Consider the following 27,145-nt stretch of genomic DNA (forward strand, 5'->3'; position numbering starts at 1 on the left):
CATTTAATTTGTAGAAAACATTCGGGCACATTTTGTGATCTACCATGCTCCAGTGTATCAACCCAATCTGCCACCCTGATGGGACATTGGTCAGTAACTTACTTTCTCCCTATAGTCAAAGATGCTCTCTTGATGCTGAACATACAGCTTTGCTATAAAGGAAAAGTGTCCTTTGCTTAGTAGTAAATGTTGACTTTTCAATAGATGAATGTTTTGTTAAAGATACATGATCAATTTATGTATGAAGACATAAAATGCCTATTCAAGCTTCCCCATAGATGATGCAAGATGTCAGGAATTGATTTAAATCAAATAGTCTATTTGGAAATGAGAATGGGTTAAGATAACTACTGCTAAAAAGCATGTGCAAAGTTTCACCTGGCCTCTGACAAGTTCCCTACTCGATTCAATGGAAGGACGACCCTCCCTGCCTTCCTGTTGACCTCATTTTGGAGCCAAGTGGGTTTGCTGAATCATGCACAAGTGGCCAAGTGCAGTGTATTGTACATGTCAGCTCTGCCTCTACTTTACAAGCCAAAGTGAGAAGTGCTCAAGTGCTGCTGTTTATCCATCCCTCCCTATTCTTTGACCGCACTATTTGTAAGCATGTAATATACTACTTATTCTTAGAGAAACATTTTTATATATATTTCTTTGTTTTAGTCTTGCAACCAGAAGGATAAAATTTTGAATAAGTTTCAACTTTCTTAAAGCAAGAGTGCCGGTTCTTGGTTTAAAATATAAATATTATTTTAATCAGTTGAAAACCCAATTTTAGTGCATTTGTGTACAGTTGAAGGTATGTCACAGTTAAGAACAAAAAGTTCTGTTTCTGAAATAAGGAGTATTTCAATGGGATTATGTGGGAGACACACACAAAAAGTAGTGGATTACTTTAAAGTGGAAGGAAAATGATGGATGGTTATCACAATATTTCTTTACAAATCAAAATCTGAACTGTCCAGCATGTGTAAGTGTTCAGTCCCCTTCGCTTTAGTACCCTTTAATAAAAATACACTGACAAAGTTGTTTATAAATTACGCTTGTATGTCATGTAATGCCAGTATATATCAGTGGCGAACTGTCAGGGCCATCGGAGTACTCAGAAGAAGCCCAAGTGGTCCCAGAAAAATACTATAAGTACCACAAAAAATACTAATAATAAATAAATAATCATAAATAAACCTTTTTGCAATGCACAATATATCGGCCACTTTTTAACTTGGAATCAGTTGGATAAAAGAAACTGGGCCAATATAAATAACCGGTGTTTATTCCCATCTTGTTTCCATTTGTGTATGTGTTTCCAAAGTAGCAGAAACCAATGTCAGTGGTGTGGTATTTTTTCAAGGTGCCCAAAGGATAGGCAAATATATATATATATATATAATACTGATAAATATTGGTTATCGGCCATAACAGCAATACTAATATTGGATATCGATATCAGCCCAAATTTATAAAATTAATAAAATCACTTGTTCAAATTGAAATAACATGGTCAAGAAAGCTTCCTTGTAATAGAACAATGTAAAATGAGCTTGATTCTGAGTTTTCTGTCCAAAATCTTAAGTCTTACATTGATTGTGTGTTAGCGTTATAAAGATCTTGCTGAGTACTCTTCAGTGCATCATCTGAGAAAGACCACAGCTGCAAATCTTTAAAGATATAGCCATCCACCTAAACTAACTGGCTGGGAAAGGAGTCTGTTAATCTGAGAAGGAGCCAAGAGGCCCCTAGAGGACCTGCAGAGATCCACAGCTCAGGTGAAAATTTTGTTGATAAGATAACTATTAGTCAAGTACACCATAAATGTGGGCTTTATGGATTAGGGGAAACATTTTTAAAAGAAGTCATATTTAAAGTTTGACAAATATTAAAGAAGGTGATTTGGTCAATTTAGACCAAAACTGAACTTTTTGGCCTACGTGAAAACTACTGTGTGAAGTGGAAAACTAAGATCCTGAACATACCATCGTATCAGTGAAACATGATGGTGGCGGCATCATAATATAGGGATGCTATTCAAAGAGGAGCTGATCAGAGCTGATGGTAAGATGGATTGAGCTAAATACGGGCAATCCTGGAAGAAAACCTGTTTGAGATGCTGAAGGCCACATTTATGGTATCCAAGACTAACATACCCCGAAAGACTTGGAGCTGTTCATTTAGCAAAATGTGGTTCCATGCCACACTAATCAGATTTTTTTTTGTTAAAACAACACATCTTATTTCTCTTCAACTTTATAATTATGTTAATTTGTGCTAGTTTATCACACAAATTCACAGTTAAATATGCAAAACACTGTGGTGACAAAATGTGAAAACTATCAAGGGGTATAGATATTTTTGCAAGACACTATGTTTTGTAAAGCTACACCAAAAACTTTCCATAAGATATTTTCTTACACTCTTAATATTCCTCTTTTGAAGTATTTTGATGAAAGGACCTTTAAGACTGAAGCAGAAAGGGACGTATCTGGCGGACACATTTTCAGCTTCTCGTCAGTGACAGAGTCCTGCTGGGGCAGTGCTGCTGCACAGCGGACAAATCATATCATCCTCTACGTTCACACACACACACTAACTCACTCACTCTCTCAAACGCACACACCAAAAAAAAAAAAACTCTTCCTTTTCTCTGTTATTACTGCTGCGATACCAAGCAAACTTCAACTGACAGCTTTCTTCTCCTTCAAGGAATCCAACTCAACACAGTAATGACAATCAACTTCTTCATGCATTCTGTGTTGCTGAAAACACTCAAAACAGCTGATGTGACAGACTGGTAATGAACCAGCTTCAACTAATAATGGAAATATTCACAGTAAAAGAATTGCTAGTAACAACCGACGTTTCTCTTACTATTGTGCTAATAAGTGTGAAAGCAGTATGAGCTCTTAGAAAGAAGGCAATTAAATGAGGACTTGAGTGTTATACCAGAAGACATAAGCCTGCAACAAATTATTATTTTGCTAATCGATAAATCTGTCGACAATTTTTTTTATTAATCAATTAATAATTGGATAGCAAAAGGTAATAAGAGATTTTTTACAGAATTTGAACCAGGCAAAGCTAAAGCTAGAGTTCTGGATAAATTATATTTACAGAGAAAGAAGATTTTTCATCTTAAATGCAAAATCTATATATTTCTTGTACAATTTTGGCCTAATTATTGCTCTTAGTGGGTTGTTCTTTCAGCTGTATACTCCAGTTAAAGATAATTTGATTACTCAATTAGTTGACGATTATTTCAATAATCGATCAATCACGGTTAATCCGACTAATTGTTTCAGCCCTACTGTGCAATAATTTATGACGCTTATCTGTCATAAATGCAAAGTGGAAACCTCTTTAAATAGAGATAAATAGTAAATTAGGCAGTGCTTAACAATAAAGAACACCTTCATTCTCCAGGAGGAGCAGATTTAAAGTGAAGGATATTTACCAAAGAACGCCATTTATAGAAATAAAAAAGTGACATTAAGTGAGGTTACATCTAGCACAATACCCAGCTGCTGAGATGATGCCCATTATTACTGATGTTTTTCAGCTTTCTCCCCATGCTAAAACTGCAGCCTCTTGCTGGTTGGTGGCTCAGTAACAAAGCTTTGAGCTAGAAGTGTTATTGTCACTCTAAAATAAGCAGCCAGTCTGATTCAGCTGTCTCGTGCTGCTAGGGCACTGTTTATTCAATAATTTATTTTTGTAGCAATAATTCAGTAACATTTCTCTTTTTAAACTTGAAAGCTCTTTTAAGTGTTGCACTTGCTTAAAGATTGGTCAAGGACAACCGTTATGATCTGAAAAGTAAAGGATGAAATGCACTGGAACACAGCGCTACCCTTAGCCAACTCTTGCCATGATGATGTAAAAACAAAACAAGCACCACCTCTTTGCTTATTGAAGCAACGCGGGTTTTAATATTACAATTCGGAAGCTATGATTAAGATGTCTGACGGCAAATTAGTAATCTAAATAGATTGCCTGAATATTTCATCGGTTAATGCCCGATTGTTTTATACTGTATATGTGTTACTAAATAAGCCTAAACAAAGATAATATTTGGCGCAATTTAGCAGATGCTTTTACTATATTTTGCTAAAGTTCATGTATAAAAATCAAAACAGAGTTTCTGTGAATTTTGTGATTTATGACTTTTAAGACCTTTTTGAAGAATAAGGATATCATGTTAGATAAAATGTCAGTTTTTTTGTTTCACTAGCACTAAATATTTGGAACAAGTGTTTTCAATTTTCACTGAATTAAATCTGGAATGTATTTTTTTTCTCCTCGGTGGCCCCCAGATAGGGAATTTCTGACCTTGAAAACTGTTTCCTCCCATAGTCTACTTTCATAAAATGTTGTTCTTATAATTATTTTTGACAAACAATTAAAATAGTAATTATAAACAAAAGCAATAAAAGACCTAATTACAAAAGACTGAATAAAGAAGGCAACAAATGATTTGATTAGAGATGATGATAAAGAGTAAACCAACTAAAAGAATTATAAAAAAGAAAGAAAACAGAAGGAGTTCAAGATTTGACCAGGCAAAAATGACCAAGAGTTGTGGATTATGGCTGTCCAGAATGCATTTAAGATACAACATTTAGAGATAGTTTCTCTGTTTTAGTTCTGTTCCTGTAACTAATAATACACACAATGACTTCACAGGTTCGGAGAGGTGAAAGATCTTCCAAATCTTTGCTGAAGCAGAGCTGTGAAGCTCTCTGCTCTGCTGTTAAATAAAATGTTACGAAGTTGTTCACACATACAGATGCATACACGCTTTGCAGCAGCTGCTGTCTGTAGAGCTGCAGCTCATTACCATGAGACCTGAGGCTTCCAGGAGAGCTGGGTTTTCCCTGACACAGAAGGACAGTTCTGTCTCTAAAGACAGTCAGTTGGTTTTGCACGGATCCAATCTTACATGATCAAGATTTAATTGAGGGGGAATAATTTAACCCCTTTCCTTCTTTTGTTTTAGGGTTCACATACATTTTTCATTTCCAAATACAAACCTTTAAATGCTTATTTTCAAAGTTCTGAACTCTTTCATATCTGCTTTCTGAAACATAATAAGTTCACTATAAAAATATGGCAGATATTTCTACAGTGGTCTGGCTTTACAAATGCATGCATCTTTTGTACCTGCTCCATCACCTGTACTGGCTCAACGAGGAAAGTTGGTGCAGTGAAAACCTTGGGCTCTCTGGCAGGAATACAGGGGGAAGGACCAAAAGGGATCCTTGACCTGATGTGGTGGTGTTTATGTGGGGGCTTAGGTCGTGTCGAGACAGATTCCTGGCTATTGGCCTATGGTTCACAGTGATGTTCCGGGCTGGCTACGGGGACTGAGCTGGGCCATGGTGGGGGCCTTCCTGGGGTTGTCTCATCAAGTAGCATAGCACAGTGGGTTGCTGTTGACGCAATATGCCCCTGCTGCTCTTGGGTGCTGAGTGCTGCAAGGTTTCTATTCTTTTCACCATTAGTCCCTATTCCACCGAAGGTCCTGGGATTTCTTTTTATCAGGGGAAAATAAACCTCATGTAATTTTGTGTGCTTTCTGCTTCCACTGCTCTGAAAGGCTACGGAAAATGTATTTAAATCAGCCTAATGACGTATAGTTGTGAAGAAAACTGCGCTACCCCTCCAGTCCAGCGGGTGACGGTAATAAGAAACCAAAGGTCCAGCAAGCAAAGCCTGCTGAATGTCTTCATCAGCAAAAACGCTTAAAAGAGCCGGGACCTCATCGACCATCCACCTACCGTATGTCTTCTTTCTTTGGTCTGTTTTCGATCACAAATTGCAAGCTTAAATATGGATCTCGTATGAAGCAGAAAACAACACCACCATGCACATCTTAAATATGGCAAGTGAGTGGAAGTCAGAACACTACAATGATCACTGCTCAGCACATAACACCACCCCTCAAAATTTTGGGGTAATGTGAAAGTCCTCAACCAGTCCAGAACCCTTTATCCAGGAATGTGTTATCAGGAAATTGAATTACTCGGGTAAAATTGTGTCAAAACACGTGGAGGGCTTTCAAAACCCCTGGTAAAGGCAGGAAATCCCTGCAATGGAAAAAAAGGCTATTGTAACATCTTGAAAATTCCAGGTGACAAACTAGTACACACCTACTCCACACACACACACACACACTATACACACACATTCAGAGGCACATACACACCTTCACACTCACACACCCATACATATAATCCAATAGGTTTAAAGTTATATTTTATTAATGCAATCCTACTGTTTTGTTATCAGATGCAACAAAGATTTAATACAGTCAATCAAAAAATTAAGACACCCTCTCCATATATCGTTTTTGTACAGCAAAGCTGCCTTGGCACATATAGGCAACCAGCTTCTCCATATAGTATACAGGAAATGCTGCGAAAGGTACCGTGAAAAAAAAAGAGAAAAAATATGGAACCTCCGCAAACCGGACATGAAGATAAGAGAATGAATGGACAGATGGACATATGGAAAGAGGGAGGGATGGATAGACAGACACATAGACAAGACTAACAAATGAATGGATCGATTGAAAGAACGGATGGATGAAAGAACGAAAGGATCATTGCCCGAATGAACAAACTGATAAATATGTGGCTAGACTGATGGACGGACAAACAGACGGACCAATGGATGGATGGATGGATGAATGGACAAACGGGCGGACGGACGGACAAAATGATGGGCAGCCAAATGGATAAACGGATGAATATATGAATGGACAGATAGGGAACAAATGGATGGATGAACAGATAGAAGGGTGTATGGATAGATGGATGAACAGATAAATGAAGAAGGGGAGGAATATATAGATGGAGAGACAAAAGAATGAATGGACAAATTAATGAAAAAATGGATATATGTTGATGTATAAAGGGACTGATCATTGGACTGAAGAATGACGAATGAATGCAAGGACAATTGGATGGAGTGATAGATGAATGGATCCAATGTTTTGAACCAGAGGATAGGGAATAAAATTTGGAAATACAAATATTTCCAGCACTCTAATTTCCTTTTCCATACTTTTCTGCACCAAGACATTTATTTAATCAAATTCCAGACATTTCCTGTGTAGGACCTCATTTATTTATCCATTTCATCTATGGCACACCACAAATCTAATTAGGTTTGGAAAGAAAAACAGATTTCTTTGTGCACAAACAGGCGTTAACTATTGCCTCGCCTATGACAGATGGATAAATAGCTGAGAGGAGATCAGGCAAACAAGCTCCGGAGAGCGAGGGACAAGCAGATGGAATGGTCTTCCCACACAAAAGAAGAAGTGCTCAGAAAACTTGGAAAAACTGAGCCGACAGAAGCTGAATGGTCTTGTAAAGAAAACTGTTAAGACTGATAACACCTGACAAGCACGGCTCTATGGAGATGTCAGGCAACACAATGGAATTAAAGACACAGGTGTGCACGCAAACCGGCATGTCAGGAACACATCTGCTGTCGCCTGTGCAGGAGAGATGCCAGGATAGAGAGTACAACGTCAGTTTTTGTAGAAGATAAAGAAACTTAACTTGAAAACGATGAAGAACTTCAGTGAACATGATAAATGAGAACTTTATGAAGCTGCCAGATGTAGCCAAGCCTTGGAGCTGTCCATTGAAACCTTGCCTCCTCCCTTCAACTCTGATTCCCATACTCCCTCCCCCTTTCAGTTAATCTCTCCCCCTCGCTCTCTTTCTTTCTCTCTCTCTCTCTGTATGTGTCTCACCCACCTTCATGCACACTCAGACGCACAGAAACAGAAAAACGAGGAGAAAGCTAGAGAGCACAACTGCGGCGGCATAATGGGGATATTTTGCGTGCGTGGGCTCCGTCACTGAGGTGTCCGGAGTTCAGCTACAGTGTGCGCACCTCTATGTGTGAGTGTGTGTGTGTGTGTGTGTGTGTGTGTGTGTGTGTGTGTGTGTGAGTGAGCGTGCAGGCATTCAGGCATGAGTGACTGAAAGCAATCGACACTGTGCAAGGGGGAAAGGAGAGAGGGGGAGAGGAGTGTTGACTCAGTCCGGACACCACAGGATCAGAGGACGCGGATGTGCGACAACTACTCCCAACAGCTGCCGCTGCTGTTCTGCATGCCTTCGCGTCCTCTCAACTTCTGCCATGGAGAAGCCTCCTCTTCCAGCTCGCCTATAATCCACTGAGGGAAACGGGCATGCATGGGTGCAAGAGGGGATCTGGGCTATCGCATCTTTTACGTCAGCATCTCACAGTCTGAGGTGAGTTACTCCTCTTTGCTCTCATCATCTCTGGTGTTTCATCACTCAGTCTGCAAATGTGAGAAAGGAAAGTCTGCTCAAACAACCTCTGGATGATGGGGAAATACAGGAAATCTAGATGCTCAGATGGACTAAGTCTTGGATAGGTAGCGAGGAATATCTTTACAGAAGACTTCCTCTCAAACTCATCTGAAGAAAAATCTAATATATTTAGCAGGAGAGAATGATTACATCTCATATTTTAATTTGGGGTAAATTTTACAAAGCAGTTGAAGAGGATTTATTTACTTTAGAGAAATTGAGTTGAAAAATATTTGAGGTCAGTTTTATTGCATCAAGGTACAATTTGATCCATATTTAACTTGACTGAATCAGCTAAACAGATAAAACAGGGCTTGCATGATGCTGCATTTCCTCTCAATGTTGCAGCTGCACAAACCAAAACGATATCTAAAAATATTGAAAAACTAAGTGTTTATCTGACAAATTAAGGTCACAGTTTTATGCAAGGAACGAAAAGGTAATGTGAGATTCGCCTAAAAGCTAATCTAGGCATCTTATAGGCATCTTATAGAACAGAAATAGGTGGGGTTTGCAGACGTGTGGCGAGGAATGATGAAGAGAAAACCCTCATGTATCCCCTTGTCCTTCAGTTGCCACCCAACAAAACCAGCACTAGTCACAGTCATCCTCTCAACTCTCCTCCTATCCATCGCTCTCTCTCTCTTTCAACCACGACTCTCATCATTGCAATTGCTCTGTTAGCTGCTCCCCCTCTGTTGTAGTTCACTTTCAACAATCCTGAGAGAAAAGATGGAAGGGAAAAAGACATGCACGCCAGTATTTTTGTCTGAGAAACTGACCAGGAAAATATCTTTCTATCGGTTCAGTTTCCAAAAGCCACACCCAGGCCTGATTATTACCAGACCTGTAGCATTAAGAAATGGAACCTGTCTGACAACAAGAAGTAGGTTGACGAACCTCAAAAAGCAGCAAATCATGCCCCAGTCTAAAGAAATTCAAGAACAGATGTGACATCCATCAGTCTGGAAAAGGTTATGAAGCCATTTCTAAAGCTTTGTGACTCCAGCAAACTATAGTGAGAGAAGAAAACAGGGAACATTTTTTCACCATCCCAGGAGTGATTAGCTCCCAAAATTACTCCAAGAGTGCATCAACAACTCATCAAGGAGGTCCCACTTGCCTCAGTTCCAGTCGGTGTTCATGATTCAAGATAAGAATGAGACTGGCCAAAAGTGGAACTTTTTGGAAGGTGTATCTTCCACTCCATGGGGTGTAACATTAACAGAATCCCAGAAAAAGAACATTATACAGACAATGAAACGTGATGGTGGTAGTGTGATGGTCTGTGGCTGTGATCTTAAGCTCAAACACTGCTGGGTTTTGCAGAAGAATACTTATCACATCAGTATGTTCAGCTCTGAATGACTGAAAAAGAACCAAATAACGGTTTTAGAGGAACAGTTTATGGAACAGTCAGTCTGGACTTAAGGTGGTGCGGTATAACCCTAAACAGCTTTTTCATGTATGACAAACCTCCAATGGGCTAAATTACAACAATTCTGCAAAACATGTGTGTTAAAATTCCTTCTTGGTTATGCAGTTATTGCCAACCAAGGGTTGAACAACAAGCTGTTAGATTAGAGTGCGTGTACTTTTTTTCCTACAAAGGGCTATTTGACAAAGGCTGGTTTGAATAGATTTTTTTCCTTTAATAGACACATCATTCCTTTATGTATAAACTTTAATTATCTTTGCTGGATATAAAAAATTTGCTTGATGATTTGAAACATTAAAGTCTGACAAAACAAAACAAAAATCAAAAGAAATCTGCAAGGGGGCAAATCCGTTTTCACAAATCAGTAAAAAGTGCTTTTAAAATCAGCCTGCAAAGAAGGTTGAATTGCAGCTTCACCTCCTGTGGCCTCTTCCTCACCGGGACAGATACTCATTCATCCAGAAAACAAATTACTGCCCTATGAAAGAATGACTGCTTCTGGAACAAGCCAGATGTTGCCTTTCATGTGCTAATAGGATTATTAATTAAGAGTCAGATTTCTTTTTCTCAGGGAGCGCCACGCAGCTAAGGTGAAATGTGCATATGTGTTGCTGCGGAGGAAGAGTATGTTTGTGTGGTTTTGTCTGACTGACGTTGTACTTCTTCACGCCTGATCTCACCCGTGCGTTTAGTGTCAGCGTGAGCTCGCGTATGCGTGAGCGTGTAAAGCATGTGTTTCACACTGCTTTGTGGTAGGGGCCCAGTCAGCTAGAGCTACAAATAGCCCAGAGGTAGATGACAGAATTAGTGTATTTTATACAATTTATTTTTTTTAATGAGCAAACATTTATGCAAGTTTCAGTTAAAAATAAGAATTTTAAGGATGGTTATTGAAATATAAGACCTACACAAAATACCAAAAACAACTTAACTTAATGGTTTCCTGAATTCTATTCTATAACATACTTTACAACTTAATATTATTTGTTAATTTCATTTAATGTAATTTAAATCTAGGCGGCAAATCCAGTGCTTTTAAACCAACGTTACCTAATCTCAATGCCTTCTTACAGTATAAACCAAGCTTCACAATGCCTCCTCATATGAAGTTTTAGCATAATTGGGTTTACTGTAAAATAAACACCTAAATTTAAAATGCAACTTAAAATATTTTCATACCTCATACGGGAAATCTGAAAGTCTTTAACAGGTCAAAGAATTGTTTTACCATAAATGTCAGCGTAGGCCAACAGCATTGTGGGTCTGGTTGCCTTGCAATGTGGGGAGAAAATTTGCTGGGCAAAAAGGGAAGAATGAGATATTTTTGCAACAGCTGATTTTATTGAGTTAGAGCTCATCTGTTTACTGCTAAATTGGACAGGCCACAAAAATTATAAGGAAAGAAAGATGGCAAGAGGAAATTACGAAAAAGGAAAGAGGGTGAGGAAACCAGAGAACTTATAACCATAAATAAAAAATAAATACATGAACTACCAAGCCTAAGTATCAAACAATATGTCTACTCAGTGATAAAGAAAGAAAATGCTTTTCAAATTTTCTTAGCAGCTGCATGTTTTCTAGAAGGTGGAGATTTTCATAAAAGCTCTAAGGCTATTTTGTAACACAAATTATTGATTCCAGCAAATGAAGAACAGAGGTCAAAGTCAATAAGCTTGGAGCTCACAGGTTATTTGTTAAGCAAATGCATTTGTTTTGATCTATAAGGCCATCTAGAAAAAATTCAATCAAATTAAAGGCATGGTTACCATTACATTTTTGCAAGTATTTAAATGCAATCAAACGGACACCAATGTCACCCTTTAAAGGATCTATACTCATAATTAATTTACCTCATTAGCTGTCAAATCGGGTCAGCAATGCCCCAAATGCACCCTGTTCATTTTATGTGGAAAAACTGGATAAAACTGTAAAGATACTATGTGTGAGTACACGATGTTCCTGAAGATAAGCAGATTATCAAGGTTGGCCTAAGAAAAAAGTTACATAAAACAACCAAACTTTTGGTACAGCCACAAAAAACACAACACTATCTTCATCTGAATGCCCTGAATGTAAAAGCCTTGGCATATTTTTTAGGAATTTCAATTTGATTTTAACATTTTTCTGTGCACCATCTGTGCTAACGGCTTAACTATTTAGTTTACTCTTTATTTAGGTTAATGTGCAAAGAAGCATTCTCGCATAATCATCTTTTAAGCATATTTCTTTACTTATATAACAAAAATAACCATAAGATTCAGTTAAGGTGAACCAAAATAAAAATTTTTTACATGACAGGATGAGTTTGGGCAGTATTACAACCATCTTTCAGTATCGTTGAGCTCAGATCCTAATCGATGGCATCATCTCCCTTTTTTAAATCAGTCTCTTTCTATTTTACTCACATACGCCTCTGCACCACTCAAGCATGGTGACAACTTCTTTCTTCCTGCACCTGTTTGTTCTAGTCTTTCCATCTCTTTTCCTTTTCTGCTGTTTTTTTTTTTGTTTGCAAGAGATGACTATGTGAAAGCAGCAGGGGAGTTCTTCAGTTACCTATCAGCTTTGAACAATGGGTGAAACTTAAAGGCAAAGTAAAGAGAGGGACAAGCAAAAACGGAGAAGGCAACAGAGAGGAAGATGAGAACAAAAAAAGGCACAAAAATACACAAAGGATAGATTGTTGTGTTGAAAGATGAAGAGCTGCAAAAAGGTAGAGCCATCAGATGCATTCTGATTAGAGCAGGCACCCACTGCAGAATACATCCTTTCCTCAGGTCTGCTTTCACTCTACAGCAGACGCTATGTTGGCTGATGTATGGACGGGCTTCCTGAGAATTAATCAAACTCTCAAGAACCCACCTGGGCACCAGCAGGACACATACGCTGACTAGCAACCAGGAGTAGGGACGTATCAAAAAAAACAAGCACTATTCAGCAGGGACCAGGTGAGTAAAAAATAATAAGGCTACAGTGTCCGCAGGCTACAGTCCAAGGATAAGAAGAGCCCGTAAATACAGACTACCAAGTTCTCTTTTTCTGACTGTAATTTCTAGTGTCTTACATAGTAGTGGAGGGGAAAATATTCTAAAGATACGCACAACACCCAACCCAAGATAAGAAGGATTATTAAGAGGCTCTTGAAGGGTATAAAGTCTATACAATAAGGTATAGGATGAATAAGCTCTGCAGTAACTAATAAAATAGTGCAAACAAGCCACAAAAACAAAGTTTAAACATAACATATACATATGGTTGTAAACTAATGAGTGCCAATGCAGAAATTGAACATAAATTCATATTTTTATTACCCTGGATCTGGCATGTAACATTTAAAAAACATAGCTAGATTTGTGTGAAACCTAAAGCTTCTGTCACAGAGTTTCCTATCTAGCCATGTTGGCGTTAACCAAAAACGGGTTTTAGGTGAGTCCAAAGATGAAGAAAGTAAGTGCATTTGTGTGAAACATCAAGTCCTGTCTATGAAATATATCTGTAGTTATGCTGGTGTCGATTCTCAGCCATCCAGTATATGACAATCCTAAGTGCTTAAGTAGAAGGCAACAGGATTTCTTTTTGTGTTTCTCCTGTCATCCAAAAGGCTTCGTCTGTTCTAAACATGGGTGGAAGTAACATAAGTGTTTAAACACTCAACTCAGTCCACTAAAGGAGAAAAGACGAAGAAGCGGATGAATATAGTCATTCCATGTGTGGCTGGAGCCTCCGGAAAATTAAGAAAGATATTTTCCAACCATTATATTCCGGTGCCTTTAGACAGACAGAGAATGGTTCATCTTAAGGATAAAACACAAAACCACCTGGCTTAATGATGTCATACATGCAGTCCAGTGCATGTTGTTTAGACCTCTATACTGGATAAACTAAACAGCAACTACAAAAACTGATGTTCCAACACAAAAGAGCAAACTCATCGGGTCAAGAATGAGAAGCCTTTTTACATCTCACGGGCAAGGGACACTTGCTTAAAGACAGCAATGTGCACGTTCTAGACAGGCAAGACAGGTGGTGAAAAAAAGCCATCTTTTTTAAACATTAAAAGCCAACACTAAACAGAAGAGAGGGTCTTAGATTTCATATTTCTAACACCTACTCTGCAACCCTGACTTGACACCCCTGGCAGTTTTTCAGCACTTCACACATTGGGACATGTGACCAAAACAACTCCCATGGCATCACTAGGGATATGTTTTGATTGTCAGTCAACAATGATGTAAATATTGGGCTGAATAGTGGGTAGGACCCGGGACTTGTTTATCCTACTTGCCCCATTAGTGACTTCAATGGCCCTATTAGTGTTATTGCTTGACCTACAACCTAGGGGTGGACATTTATTGTATTGTTTATTCGTTAGCGTAAAACATTTCTTCTCATAAGAATTTTGACAATAATAATTAAAACTAATAATGTTTGAAAACTCCAAAAACTGGCAGTATAGTCGGAATTGTTCTTTTTACTATTTTCTCCTCTGTTTGTTCCATGAGAGCATCAGCAAATCTCAATAAATTCGAAAATATGATTAAATGCCATTACTGCGCGCAGTTTAGTGATCTAACTCACACTTCTTCGTGTAACTGTCCTAATAAAGCCTATCTCAAATGGTTATGTTTTTCAAAAGCAGTATTTGTGTTTGTGCGGCTGTGATTTCTGTGTTGTAATCTACAAATGACTGCAAATCAGTAATAAATCGTTTTTTATCATCACTTTCATCATGATGACAACAGTTCCACAAAATATTATGATAAAACTTTAAGTCAATATCGCCCACCCCTACTTCAAACCTATGTTCAGTTCTGAACATAGGTTTCACCTGATAAAAGGTGAAATGTCTAAAAGAAACAAGATAAGAAATTCAGTTGCCTTCTACTTAAGTACTTAGGTATGTGTATAGTTCATGAGGCGCCATTCGTATAGCATTTACACACGTTTTGTAGCAATGGTGTCTGCGTCTGATGATTACTGTATAATGTCTCTAGGTTGTGAAGGTCATGCAACATAATTTTCTTACATGACCAAAAAAAAAAAAAAAAAAATCTGTGGCAGCCTGGCTCAGATGGATCTTAAATTACGTATGCTACAGTATTTGATTCGTAGAAAAGGCAGTGGTCAAATATCTGAAAACAGCGCAGGAACACAAGGCAGATATGCAATTTTTGATGGAAGTATAATTAATAGCTGTGCTGTTAATCCTCTAAAATGAGCAGATTGCATGTTGTTGGCAAACTATTACACAGACAATGCATGTTTTTCCAGCCAACACACTTTTACCTCCATAATCATAAAGCAAGACTGAGATGGACGATTGTAATTTTCAATTCATATGACAAGAGAACTTTGCTTGAAGGCCTGATTTGTTTTGGCTCACCATCAAGCTCTAAATATTCAGACACGTGTTTCTGTAAATTATGATGATTCCACAATAACTATATTCTCATTTTTTTATAATCTTTAGAAGCCAAATAGTTTCTAGCAACCAATGACTTTAAGAAAAACTAAATAAGAATGCAAGGCTTTAGTTCAAGCCATTCCCCCCTGTTTAAAATTACTGTTATTCTGAGTCCAAACAAATTACAAGGCTTCTTGTGTCTTTTACTGGAAATCTAAGAATGTTTTTTTTTTTCTTTTTTACCAGCTTTTGCCAAATAATTAGTCCCAAATATTAATATTACTGCAGATCCTGGTTAATTCTGTTGTACTTCAACATGACATAGACATGTTAGTTTTTGAATGTTTTCTTAAAAAAAAAAAAAAAAAAAACAATATCTTTTTAATAGGTACGGGTCACAAAAATCAACTAATTTCAATCAAAATCTAGGAGGTTTGAACATTTACAATTATTACTCTAAGACTACAGAAAACCTTTAAAATGCATTTGAACAGAGCAGTAAAATAGAATGCTTGGTCAGACTGCTGAAAAGACAATCCTCTCAAATCCTACAACAGTACAGATTTCAGCCATTTGCTGACAAAAGATTTGCTGCATTTGGTGCCCATCTAAAGCACCGTATTAATGTCATCCCTCAATACTGACTTATAGTCATTTAGTTCTACATTGTACAGTCATATCGATAACAACACAAGAGTAATGACGAGGACTGACATAGTACACTACAAAGACAGACATGAAACGTCAAAATCCAAACAATAAATCAACAGTATTAGTGTAAAAGACCCCTGCAACAGATTTTTGTAACTGCATAATTACTGCGCGCTTAAGAGACAAATCAAAGATGTTTCAAAACACCACAAAGCCCCGTGTAATTATGGGCAGAAGCTGACAAAAGAGAATAAAAGAAGAAAACAAAACAAGAAAAGATAACGATGGATAACTGAGGAGTTGGGAACCTCCATGACTGTCACTTATTTCTTTATGAAGCATCTGTGCTGTTCCAATATAAAACTGCGGGGGGATTCTTATCATGTAGCACAAAGTCAGATTAAGGCTCATTTTGTTCTTTGCCCCCATAACTTCGCATAATTATGGACTTAAAAACACTCATTAAGTATAAGATTAACATACTTCTCATTTAAAGATCAGGGGTATTTACATAGTAATATGTACTTTGACAATAAGCTTCTCTCATAATGCGGTGAATCTGGCAACAGGAATATTTTACAGTTTATGCTGCGTTTCTTTCACCTCAAATGACGTAACCTGCATTTAGAAAAGGCCTTGCGGAGTTTGCCTTACATAAAGCTATTGGCTTTAGATAGTTGTCCTGCTAAGTCATAGATATAAATATGTAGATGTGACCTTGACTGCTGCTGTTCATTCGAAAAATTAGTTAACGCAGTTACCATCTTGGTTTGGGGGACCTTCCTTTCTAAAGCATGGCAGCCTGTTGTACCAAAGGGCTATCTACAAATACAATCATCTTCAGTTGTCAACTGATTTTTAAGCAGTGTGATTTGAATGTAAATCTTCACAATACAGATATAAAATTTTCTTACTGCATGGAGTGGTTTCACATGAACGCTACTGTTCTAGATTATGCCGTGCATTATGTCCTAAGCAATGCATCAGCAGGGATCTTACATAGTACACAACAAAAAAAATGTTTGTTTTTGACAGTTATTGAGAGAAGATGTATAATTCTGGTTATTAATCTCTAGAAAAAAAGAAAAATTGATAAGGTCCATAACCCGGTGTAACTTTAGTATATATAGTATATATATATATACAGGTCCTTCTCAAAATATTAGCATATTGTGATAAAGTTCATTATTTTCCATGTCATGATGAAAATTTAACATTCATATATTTTAGATTCATTGCACACTAACTGAAATATTTCAGGTCTTTTATTGTCTTAATACGGATGATTTTGGCATACAGCTCATGAAAACCCAAAATTCCTATCTCACAAAATTAGCATATCATTAAAAGGGTCTCTAAACGAGCTATGAACCTAATCATCTGAATCAACAAGTTAACTCTAAACACCTGCAAAAGATTCCTGAGGCCTTTAAAACCCCCAGCCTGGTTCATCACTCAAAACCCCAATCATGGGTAAGACTGCCGACCTGACTGCTGTCCAGAAGGCCACTATTGACACCCTCAAGCAAGAGGGTAAGACACAAGAAGACATTTTTTAACAAATAGGCTGTTCCCAGAGTGCTGTATCAAGGCACCTCAGTGGGAAGTCTGTGGGAAGGAAAAAGTGTGGCAGAAAACGCTGCACAACGAGAAGAGGTGACCGGACCCTGAGGAAGATTGTGGAGAAGGGCCGATTTCAGACCTTGGGGGACCTGCGGAAGCAGTGGACTGAGTCTGGAGTAGAAACATCCAGAGCCACCGTGCACAGGCGTGTGCAGGAAATGGGCTACAGGTGCCGCATTCCCCAGGTCAAGCCACTTTTGAACCAGAAACAGCGGCAGAACGCCTGACCTGGGCTAAAGAGAAGCAGCACTGGACTGTTGCTCAGTGGTCCAAAGTACTTTTTTCGTATGAAAGCAAATTCTGCATGTCATTCGGAAATCAAGGTGCCAGAGTCTGGAGGAAGACTGGGGAGAAGGAAATGCCAAAATGCCAGAAGTCCAGTGTCAAGTACCCACAGTCAGTGATGGTCTGGGGTGCCGTGTCAGCTGCTGGTGTTGGTCCACTGTGTTTTATCAAGGGCAGGGTCAATGCAGCTAGCTATCAGGAGATTTTGGAGAACTTCATGCTTCCATCTGCTGAAAAGCTTTATGGAGATGAAGATTTCATTTTTCAGCACGACCTGGCACCTGCTCACAGTGCCAAAACCACTGGTAAATGGTTTACTGACCATGGTATCACTGTGCTCAATTGGCCTGCCAACTCTCCTGACCTGAACCCCATAGAGAATCTGTGGGATATTGTGAAGAGAACGTTGAGAGACTCAAGACCCAACACTCTGGATGAGCTAAAGGCCGCTATCGAAGCATCCTGGGCCTCCATAAGACCTCAGCAGTGCCACAGGCTGATTGCCTCCATGCCACGCCGCATTGAAGCAGTCATTTCTGCCAAAGGATTCCCGACCAAGTATTGAGTGCATAACTGTACATGATTATTTGAAGGTTGACGTTTTTTGTATTAAAAACACTTTTCTTTTATTGGTCGGATTAAATATGCTAATTTTGTGAGATAGGAAGTTTGGGTTTTCATGAGCTGTATGCCAAAATCATCCGTATTAAGACAATAAAAGACCTGAAATATTTCAGTTAGTGTGCAATGAATCTAAAATATATGAATGTTAAATTTCCATCATGACATTATGGAAAATAATGAACTTCATCACAATATGCTAATATTTTGAGAAGGACCTGTATATATTGAGATGAGCAAGTAACACAAGGTTAAATTGAACAAATGTTATTTATTACCTTTTTTTTTTTTAAGATATTTTTTCAGCACTAGTGGCCTTTATTTTTCCATTTTTTGACAGTAGGTAGACAGGAAAGAGGGGTAGAGAGAGGGGGAGACATTCGGTAAATGTCACCGGGTCCGGGACTCGAACCCGGGACAGCCACCATTCGAGGACTGTAGCCTCTGTATATGGTCGCGCGCTTTCGCCCCTACACCACCAGCACCGCCCACCTTTTGATTCATTTTAAAATCAGAAGCCATTTCCAGATAAAGAAAGCTGCAGAAATTCAACTGGTAAAAAGGTAGCAAATTATACTGCATCATACAGTTAGATTACCATCATAAGCATGTTTATCTTCTTTCTTTTTTTTGTTCTATCTGTTAAGTTTACATAGACTGGTGAGGAGGTACTTAAGCAATAAAATCTTATTGGGGCTCCAGGTGACATGAATGTGTGTATATCTGTGACTGAGCTTGATAACTACGTTTAGTAGTACAACCACAGGAAAAACAGAAAGAAAAAAAAGAGAGCAATGTATTTCTTTGAATTTTATGCTTTTAAACACTTCAGCCACACTTTGACTACAGAGGTTGCACAGTACTGCCTGTGCGAGTGCTTCAGTGAGATGCAGTCTATCAGCAGCGCTAATAAACTGTACAGTAATATTGGATTTGTAGGTCATGTTGGTTGTAAAAAACGAACTTTCTATATCAAAATTATGAAATTAGCACACATTTAAGAGGTTTTCTGGTGTTTAAAACTACCAAAACCTAACAGCATGATATGATAGCATTAGCATGGCCCGGGCACTGAAGCTAAAGTTCTAGCAAAAGTTTTAAAAGGTTCTAGGTCTTGAGGTTTTAAAAAGACAAGCTACCCTAAGTCATTTTGTTTTAAATATTGCTGTAGCATTTAACAATACCATGACACTCAGGTGGAACCAACAGATCCAGATTTTAGAAAAGGTCCAAGTGCTTTTATGTAAAACAATATGCCATCAGATAATAAGAGTAAATAGCTTGGGGTTTTTCCACTTGCACTAAACTGCCATTGCAATATTTTTTTATTGAGGGTTTTATTCACAGCATTTAGTTGTTAATGAAAAAGAAAAATGAGGATAATGGAAAAAGCCTGCCAGAAATCCATTGTTAAAAGCTTAAACAAGAAGGTTGCTGTTGCACTGCTGCCTCTAATTGACATGTATAGCCATGGTTCCTGCATTTAATAAATTGGGCTTTGTAATGCATGTTATATTAATGGATTTTCCCTTTGGTGGAGCCGAAGTGATAAAACAAAATTAGTCAGCCTAGAAGTTACGGTAGACGCTCTATCCCCTCAGGCTGAATGAGGACACTAAAATTTGCACATTTAAAAGATTCCCCACAGGCACATCATGAGAGTGACGGCCACAGCACTGCTGACTCATGTGGAGTTTAAAAAATGCAAGTAATGAGAGGTCACTTTTAATGCAAGGTATGATGTCTTAAATGTGCATGAGCAATAGGGGAAAAGTGGACCTACTTTGAACTTGTAGCATTCCAAAGATTTAAATTAAGGACAAATAAGCTGTAAAAATCTTTGCATCAGAAGAGCTCAGATTGCTCTTTCAGGAAATGCCCAAATACTCGCCCATAGTGCCTGAATGACAGGGATGTGAGCTAAGCTCTAGAACAAGGTCAAATGTGAGTGTTTTGATGTGTTTACTTATGTCCATGTCACTGTAAGAGGTCTGGTTTTTGGGGGAGGTCTGGGTAAGAAACACTAGGTCAGTCCACTTGACAAATGTGCCCTTAGATGTAAAAAAGGGTCAGCTGTCTGAGCTAACGTGCTGAATTGTGTTGTTTATGGAAGAGGCCATGAGGTGGTGTTCCAGCCAGAGGTGAGATACGAGCACTGCAGTGGTCGTCCGGGTCTGGATGCCGATGGGTAATAAATCAGATATGTGGAGCCTGGGACACTTCATTTAGCCTACAGAGCTGATGTGTCAGAAAGGATTACGTTGTAGTGGAAATATGATACAACGGCATCCAACTGCATATGCACTGTTGTGCTCATAAAAAGGAAAAGACCTCCAATGTTTGTGTTAAAAAGCTACATCCACATCTGCCATTCTAGTAATAACTCACATTACAAATTTCCCTAAATATTAATCTGAACATAAAATGTAGGATTTAATTTTTAACCAGTGCATAACAGAATTATTCAGAGTATGCATTCAGAGAGTGCATGTCAGATGCATTTATCTCTCAATGAAAATGTCACCATTTGTACAAACATGCAGAGGACACTGGCACTGAGAGATCAGGAGAGCACACATTCTTGCAGATGAACAGATACAAGCCTGACATATTCGAAGAGGTAGAAGAGCAGGGAAATATCTGCCTTTCTTCAACAGAAAGACTTTGTATGCTGGACAGTTGGGGTAATAATTGGAAAATGAATAGGTTTTAGACATCCAGCCTGAATTCTCCTACTTTACATTCTGGTAACTCTCTACTTTCTCAGCTCAATCAACCTAATGGCAAAGATGTCAGGAGTCATTCAGTAATTTTATTCATACTTTACAATGAACCACTTCTTTTTCTACAGATCACATGTTTTTCAGAAGAAAAGAAAAATGCCCTAAACGTGATTTTTCTGCATGCCTCTTTTACAACAAATTGCTTGACATAAAAATAAATAATTACAACACACAGATACATCTTATTGCAAAACATCAGTAAAAATTTTATTTATTTCAGCCATTCACTTGAAAAACTATACATTAATAATAGGTAGATTCATTATCAGGTAATAAAAACTCAAAATACAGTTTCTCGAAAAATCTAAAACCAATAATAATAAAAAAACATTATTATTACAGGAATGTAATGTTACAGCCCACAGAATCAAAGGAAAGACTGCTGACCTGAAAGTTGTCCAGCAGTCACTGACACATTCCATGGGGACAGTAAGCCACAAAGGTCACTCCCATAGAAGCTGAATGTATTCGAGCATTCTACGGGAAAATTTAGTGGAAGGAAACACTGTGGTAGAAAAAGCTACACATGCAACAGAGACAACTGCAGCCTTCAGAACATTGTGAAGCAAAGTCCGTTCAAAACTTTGTAAAAAGATTTACAAAACATGGACTGTGATTGCAGTCAGAGCTCAAAGAGCCAACACACACAGACTTATCCAGGAAATGGGGCATAGCTGTCAGCTGTCACATTCTTTGTGTTAAGGCACTCCTGAACTGGATACACCATCAGAAGCATCTTACTTGAGCTAAGGAGACACAGGACTGGACTGTAGCTTGGTGGTCCAAAATCCTCTTTTTAAATGAAAGTCAATGACTTCAACCCCATAATCCAGCACTAAAAAGAGGGGAGAATAAAGACACTAAAGCCATCAATGGAGATAAACCATAAACTGCTATTGAAGCAACCCGGGCTACCTTGAAACCTCAACAGAGCCAAAGGCTGATCACTTCCATGCCATGTTGCATTGATAAGTAATTCATGCAAAAGGAGACCTGACCAAGTACAGAGTGCATAAACTGTACAGTATAGGAGCATACGTTTCAGTTTCTAAAACAAATTAACAGAAATAAACTCTTCAAATACATAAATCTGTGTGTATTCAATCAATATAAGTTTTGTTTTGCGAAATAAATCGACTTTTTGACGTGGTTCTAATTTATTAAGATGCCCTGCGACTGTGGTGAATGTTGTGACAGTGGTGAAATGCGTTTGCCCTGTTACCGGTGGGTTGAAGGTTCGAACCCCTGCTCTGTCTGCCCCAGTCATTGTGTCCTTCAGCAAGACACTTCACCTGCCTTGCCTGCTGATGGTGGTCAGAGGGCTCGGTGGCACCGATTGTATGGCAGCCTCATTTCTGTCAGTATGCCCCAGTGCAGCTCTGGCTACAATATAGCTCACCAATGTCAGTGTGTGAATGAGTGAATGAATGGGTGGATGGAGCGATTGTAGTGTAAAGCTCTATGGGGTCTCTGGAGACTTGATGAAGTGCAATACAAGTGCAGGCCATTTACCACCTGTTAATAGTTAATTTTGTGTGAGTGGTTTCTGCATTTGAGTGAGAACAGTATAATTTCACAACAGAATTTGTAATGTTTTCCAATATGTTTGGTGCTTTGCAATATCCTACAGGCATCCTGCAAACTGCACCCTCACTGAACTCCATGGTCATTTCAGTAATCATCTGCCTGTCGAGAATCAAACAAACATCTGCTTGCAGAGCAGCAGGCTGCCATCTCCAGCTTGTATACAAGGTGCATTGTGTGCTGCTCTTGCTTCCCAGTGACACTACTGGACGATGTTCGACTGGTTTCACAAAGGAGGACCGTCAATCTTTCATGGAGATGGGACATACTACAGATTATGTCATCTGGTAACAGAAAATCTGTCATTATCCACACATATAGTGCACAGTAAAACTTGATTTATCATTAAGAGCGCCTTTTCAGCATCTTAAAGCGTGTTGGATGTTTGCTTTTGTAAATCAGCGAGCAGAAAGGAAATTCTGTTTTTTGTCAAGGCTTCAGAAGCACACTGCAGTGTCACAACGCCAGCGCCATACCTGTGGTATGATAATTCATCATCTCTGCTTGCTTTTTCTCATGGCACTGTTGCACAACAAGTTCAAAAATTTAAGTTCAAAAATAGATTCAAAAATAGATTAAGGAACAAGTGGTTTTTGCATCTTTTAAGGCAGACTCAACAGTAATTTAAAAAAGGAAGTTTGGACACTGAAGAATACTGCTAAAACAAATTGAGCTGGATAAAAAGTGGTAAACCTCAAACACTGTTGCAACAAAACCACAGTAGATTAGTCCTGTACAGTCTGTTTTTAATGGAAGAAAATCAATTGTATTTAATGGGATTATAGCTTCCCAGTACAAACACTATTTTTTGTGTTTCTGCCAATGCTGCATCATATTTTCTTTCGCAATCAACTACAGTAGGGCAGGGTGTCATGGTTTCTGACTATTTTCTGGTCGACATTAGACAACTTTAGTTAGGGTCTTAAGAGTGTGACTATAGTGTTTATGTATAGGTAATTTTAAATGCAGCTGGAAAGAACCACTGCAAAAACTTCCATCCAAATAAGCAAAAAATACTAATCTACTTAGTTATTGTTGGAAGATTTGTACATGAATTATCATTGTTTAGTTTAAAAAGATTCTTTATCTTTATGATTTACCATTAAAAGATGTTATCATTTATTTAGTTGGGTGAACTTTTTACATTTATCTTTGAAGTACTTTTATGAACTATTAACAGAATTATCATCTTGTCTTAGAGTTGCATTTGGGTGGTTGCTATGCAGACTGAGCAGGAACTTGTGTGTGTGCGGAGGAGTTTGGGAAGCAGTCTGTTCGCACCCCAGCCAATCTACGTGTCCTTGAATGCCAGATGTGGACTTGTGTGCTGTATCAGTATCTGGACAGAACCAGTTTTATTCAGTAGGACTTGTACTTGTGAAATTGTGTGTAGCCACACCCACAATGCTGTAACATGAGTGTTTTTTTTTCTTTCTTTAATAAAAGAAAGAATGGACTGTCTCTCCCTGGCCAGCCACAGATAACTTTGACTCGCTTGTGTCTTCATTGCATACATTCTCTGAGTTTATTAGTTTGTCTAACTCTGACAGTTACAAAGATATGGAAAACAGGTTATAAATAGGGTTTTACTGCTGATCATAACAAGGAGAAAATGAGGCTGAGACAGAAGCTGTTAGTTTTGTAGAGAAGATTAACTGAATTTTGGAAATCTGCATGCAATACACTTAGGTCATGTTGGCATCATAAACTAGGGTTCTAGCATATAAAATGAAAAAGCTGCAAAAAAGAGCAATTAAATGTTTATAAATGCACAAGAATGCAGAATTGCTGTAAAATAAATTTTAAGCAGGTTACAAATTTTTGCTGCACCAGCAACTGCAGTACCACACTTTTTCCGTAAGCTTTGCACGTGTTTATCTGTGAGATGTAACCCTCAGGAACATTTTTTTGTGGCAACTATGACAGATTTTTGATAAAGCATCTCTCTCTCCATGTCTCTTAGGAAACATGGTGAGCAAGGAGGGTGGCAAATGCATGCTCACCAACTCAGAGTCCGACTCGGAGGCAACGCCTTTGCCCTCCACCTCACTGGCACTGGAGTATTCCCTGGAAGCCAGTCGACAGGTGAGGAAAAGAAACAAAGCCTTGCAAGTGCGCTTCAAGGACATCTGCGAGGCACAGAACGAGCAAAGGGAGGCGGAGTTGCAGGCGGCAGGGAAAGGCGGCAAGCCGATGTCGTACAAAATGGCGTACCGCAAGTACATGACCGTCCCCGCTCGCAGATCTATTCCAAACGTCACGAGGAGTACGGGTGTCCAGACATCCCCCGACCTGAAGAAACGGTACCAGACCTTTCCCTTTGAGCGCAAAAAAGGCCACACGTTTAAACATGTGGCAGCTGTGGAAACGTATAAAGGTCACAATAATGGCTTTGTCATGGAGGCGAAGCAATCTAAACTAGCTGAGCAGGGTTTAAACGAGGAAGAGGAGGGAGTGAGCAGGGGGAGAGGAGTCCTGAAGACCAGGGCTCTGCTCCATACTAATGAGTGCATTGCCACAGTGGAACAGCACAGTGCACCTGATGGCCTGTGCTCTGACGCTGTGCTGCTCAGTTGCACTGCAGACACAGACTGCCTCGAGGGTACGGCAAGAGGAAGTGGAGCTGGAACACAAGGAGAGTACCAGCTTTGCAGCATCTCGTCCAAAGCCGGAACTGGATTACAACACAGGGAGTCTGACGTAGACCGCCTGGCCAAGAGGCAGCTGCTCAATTTGGATGAAGGTTCATCCAGAACTCTCCCAGACAGAGCCTCCAAGGTTACAGGCCCCATCGCCTGGAACTCTCTCACACAGGTAGAGTGCCTGGACAGTCCGTCTGTGCAGAGCAAGAGGAAAAAAGGCCTGCAGCTGAACGGATTGTCGAGTGAGACTCTACCGAGAGCCAGCAGAGGCTGTACAACGCAGGCGCAGTGCAATACAGGACAGCTTTCAGCCCGGCCTGTACGGGGCATGGAGGAGCCTCTGTCAGGCTGCATAGGTGGTCAAGCTGATAGGGCCTCGTCTGACCAAACACAAGAAGCCTGCAAGCAAATAGTGCCTGTAAACCAGGACAGGGATGTAAAAGCACAGCTCCAAGCCATGGAAAACCTCATCAGCTCTAGCCAAGAGACCATCAAGGTGCTGCTGGGGGTCATCCAGGAACTGGAAAAGGGGGAAGCCCACAGAGAAGGGTAGGACACCTCTCTTCAAACCTGCACCTTAGCACTAGAAATTCATACATTCATTTTTATTCTGTCATGTCACAGATTTCAGTTCTTCAGAATTTACATTCATAAAGGCAATTGCATGGAGCTCAACAAGAACCATTTTTATGGAAATAACATGAGGTCAAGATATTAATATAGCTCTAAAAACGAGTCAGCACTGAAGTTATTCTGAAAAACAGACAACCAGACAGCCAGTTTGTGCCTCAAACCTTAAAGAACTAACTTAATTTAACTTAACTAACTTAATTAAAGAGGCTAACCAGTGGAATTACTATTTCAATGAGAACCATGTTAAAGGGCTAGAGGTCAGAGGGTAAAGTCAACATTTGTGTTAAAAGCTAATACTATTTTTGCTCTTTGGACCCAATACTACACCACACTGCAATATTGTTTGTTTGTTTTGGTGGGGGGTTTATAGACATGCCTTTAAGTGCTTTGACAGTGCAACGCCATTTTCAGTCAATCTCTCTCCTCAAATTCTGCAGTTGCTGCAGAGAATACTGTACTTGCAGATGCAGTTCCTTGAAAAACTATTCACACCCTGTGAATTTCTAAATTTCAATTCAGTGCCGACTCATCCCAAGGAACGACATTTGTTTTTTAGGATGTAATGTGATAGATCAACACAAAACAGTGCATTGTAAAGTGGAAGGAAAATGATTCATTGTTTTAAGATAAGATGAATAGTGTCTGTCCAGCAATTGGTAAGTCTTGCCACAGATTCTTTGTGACATTTAGGTCTGACCCTTGTCTGGGTTTTTCAAAACACATAATTATCTTTTGATCAAAGTAATTCCATTGTTTCTCTGGCTGTACGTTTAGGGTTGTTGTATTGCAGGAAGATGAACCTCCACCTCAGCTTCAAGTCTTTTACAACCTTTATAACAGGTTTTCTTCCAGGATTCGTCCAAATGTAGCTTTTCATATCTTCATATCAACTCTGAACAGGTTTCCTTGTCCCTGCTGAAGAAAAGCATCCCCATGGCATGATGCTGCCACCACATTGTTAGTTTTGTGCCACACACAGATACGTTTTGCACTTCTTTTCTGAGTCCCCTAAATGGCTTGTGGCATACTGCAAACTGGACTTCTAATGGCTTTTTAATCCAACATTGCGGTCTAAATACATTATAAGGCACGGTATCAAGTTCATCTTTAGGAATACTACTAAACCAATATTT

The 27,145-nt window shown here is 39.0% G+C and overlaps 2 protein-coding genes across 7 annotated transcripts in view; one reads left to right on the top strand and one right to left on the bottom strand.

Annotated features, from left to right (window-relative positions):
- Nucleotides 1-27,145, bottom strand: part of dock1 (dedicator of cytokinesis 1) — a 308,112-nt gene that overhangs the window by 124,211 nt on the left and 156,756 nt on the right. The window lies entirely within an intron of this gene.
- LOC124874823 (inhibitory synaptic factor 2A) overlaps nt 1-27,145 on the top strand; it is a 62,262-nt gene that overhangs the window by 14,881 nt on the left and 20,236 nt on the right. Inside the window, exons 1-2 of one of the 2 annotated variants that reach the window (XM_047376378.1) lie at nt 7,383-8,267; nt 24,701-25,928. In XM_047376378.1, coding sequence (XP_047232334.1) covers nt 24,706-25,928 — 1,223 coding nt within the window. In that variant the 5' untranslated portion in view covers nt 7,383-8,267; nt 24,701-24,705. Of the gene's footprint in view, nt 1-7,382; nt 8,268-24,700; nt 25,929-27,145 lie in introns of those variants that run through there. The other variant, XM_047376377.1, reaches the window with a different exon arrangement.

This window comes from Girardinichthys multiradiatus, chromosome 10 (assembly GCF_021462225.1).
Source record: "Girardinichthys multiradiatus isolate DD_20200921_A chromosome 10, DD_fGirMul_XY1, whole genome shotgun sequence".
NCBI classification, from domain to species: domain Eukaryota; kingdom Metazoa; phylum Chordata; class Actinopteri; order Cyprinodontiformes; family Goodeidae; genus Girardinichthys; species Girardinichthys multiradiatus.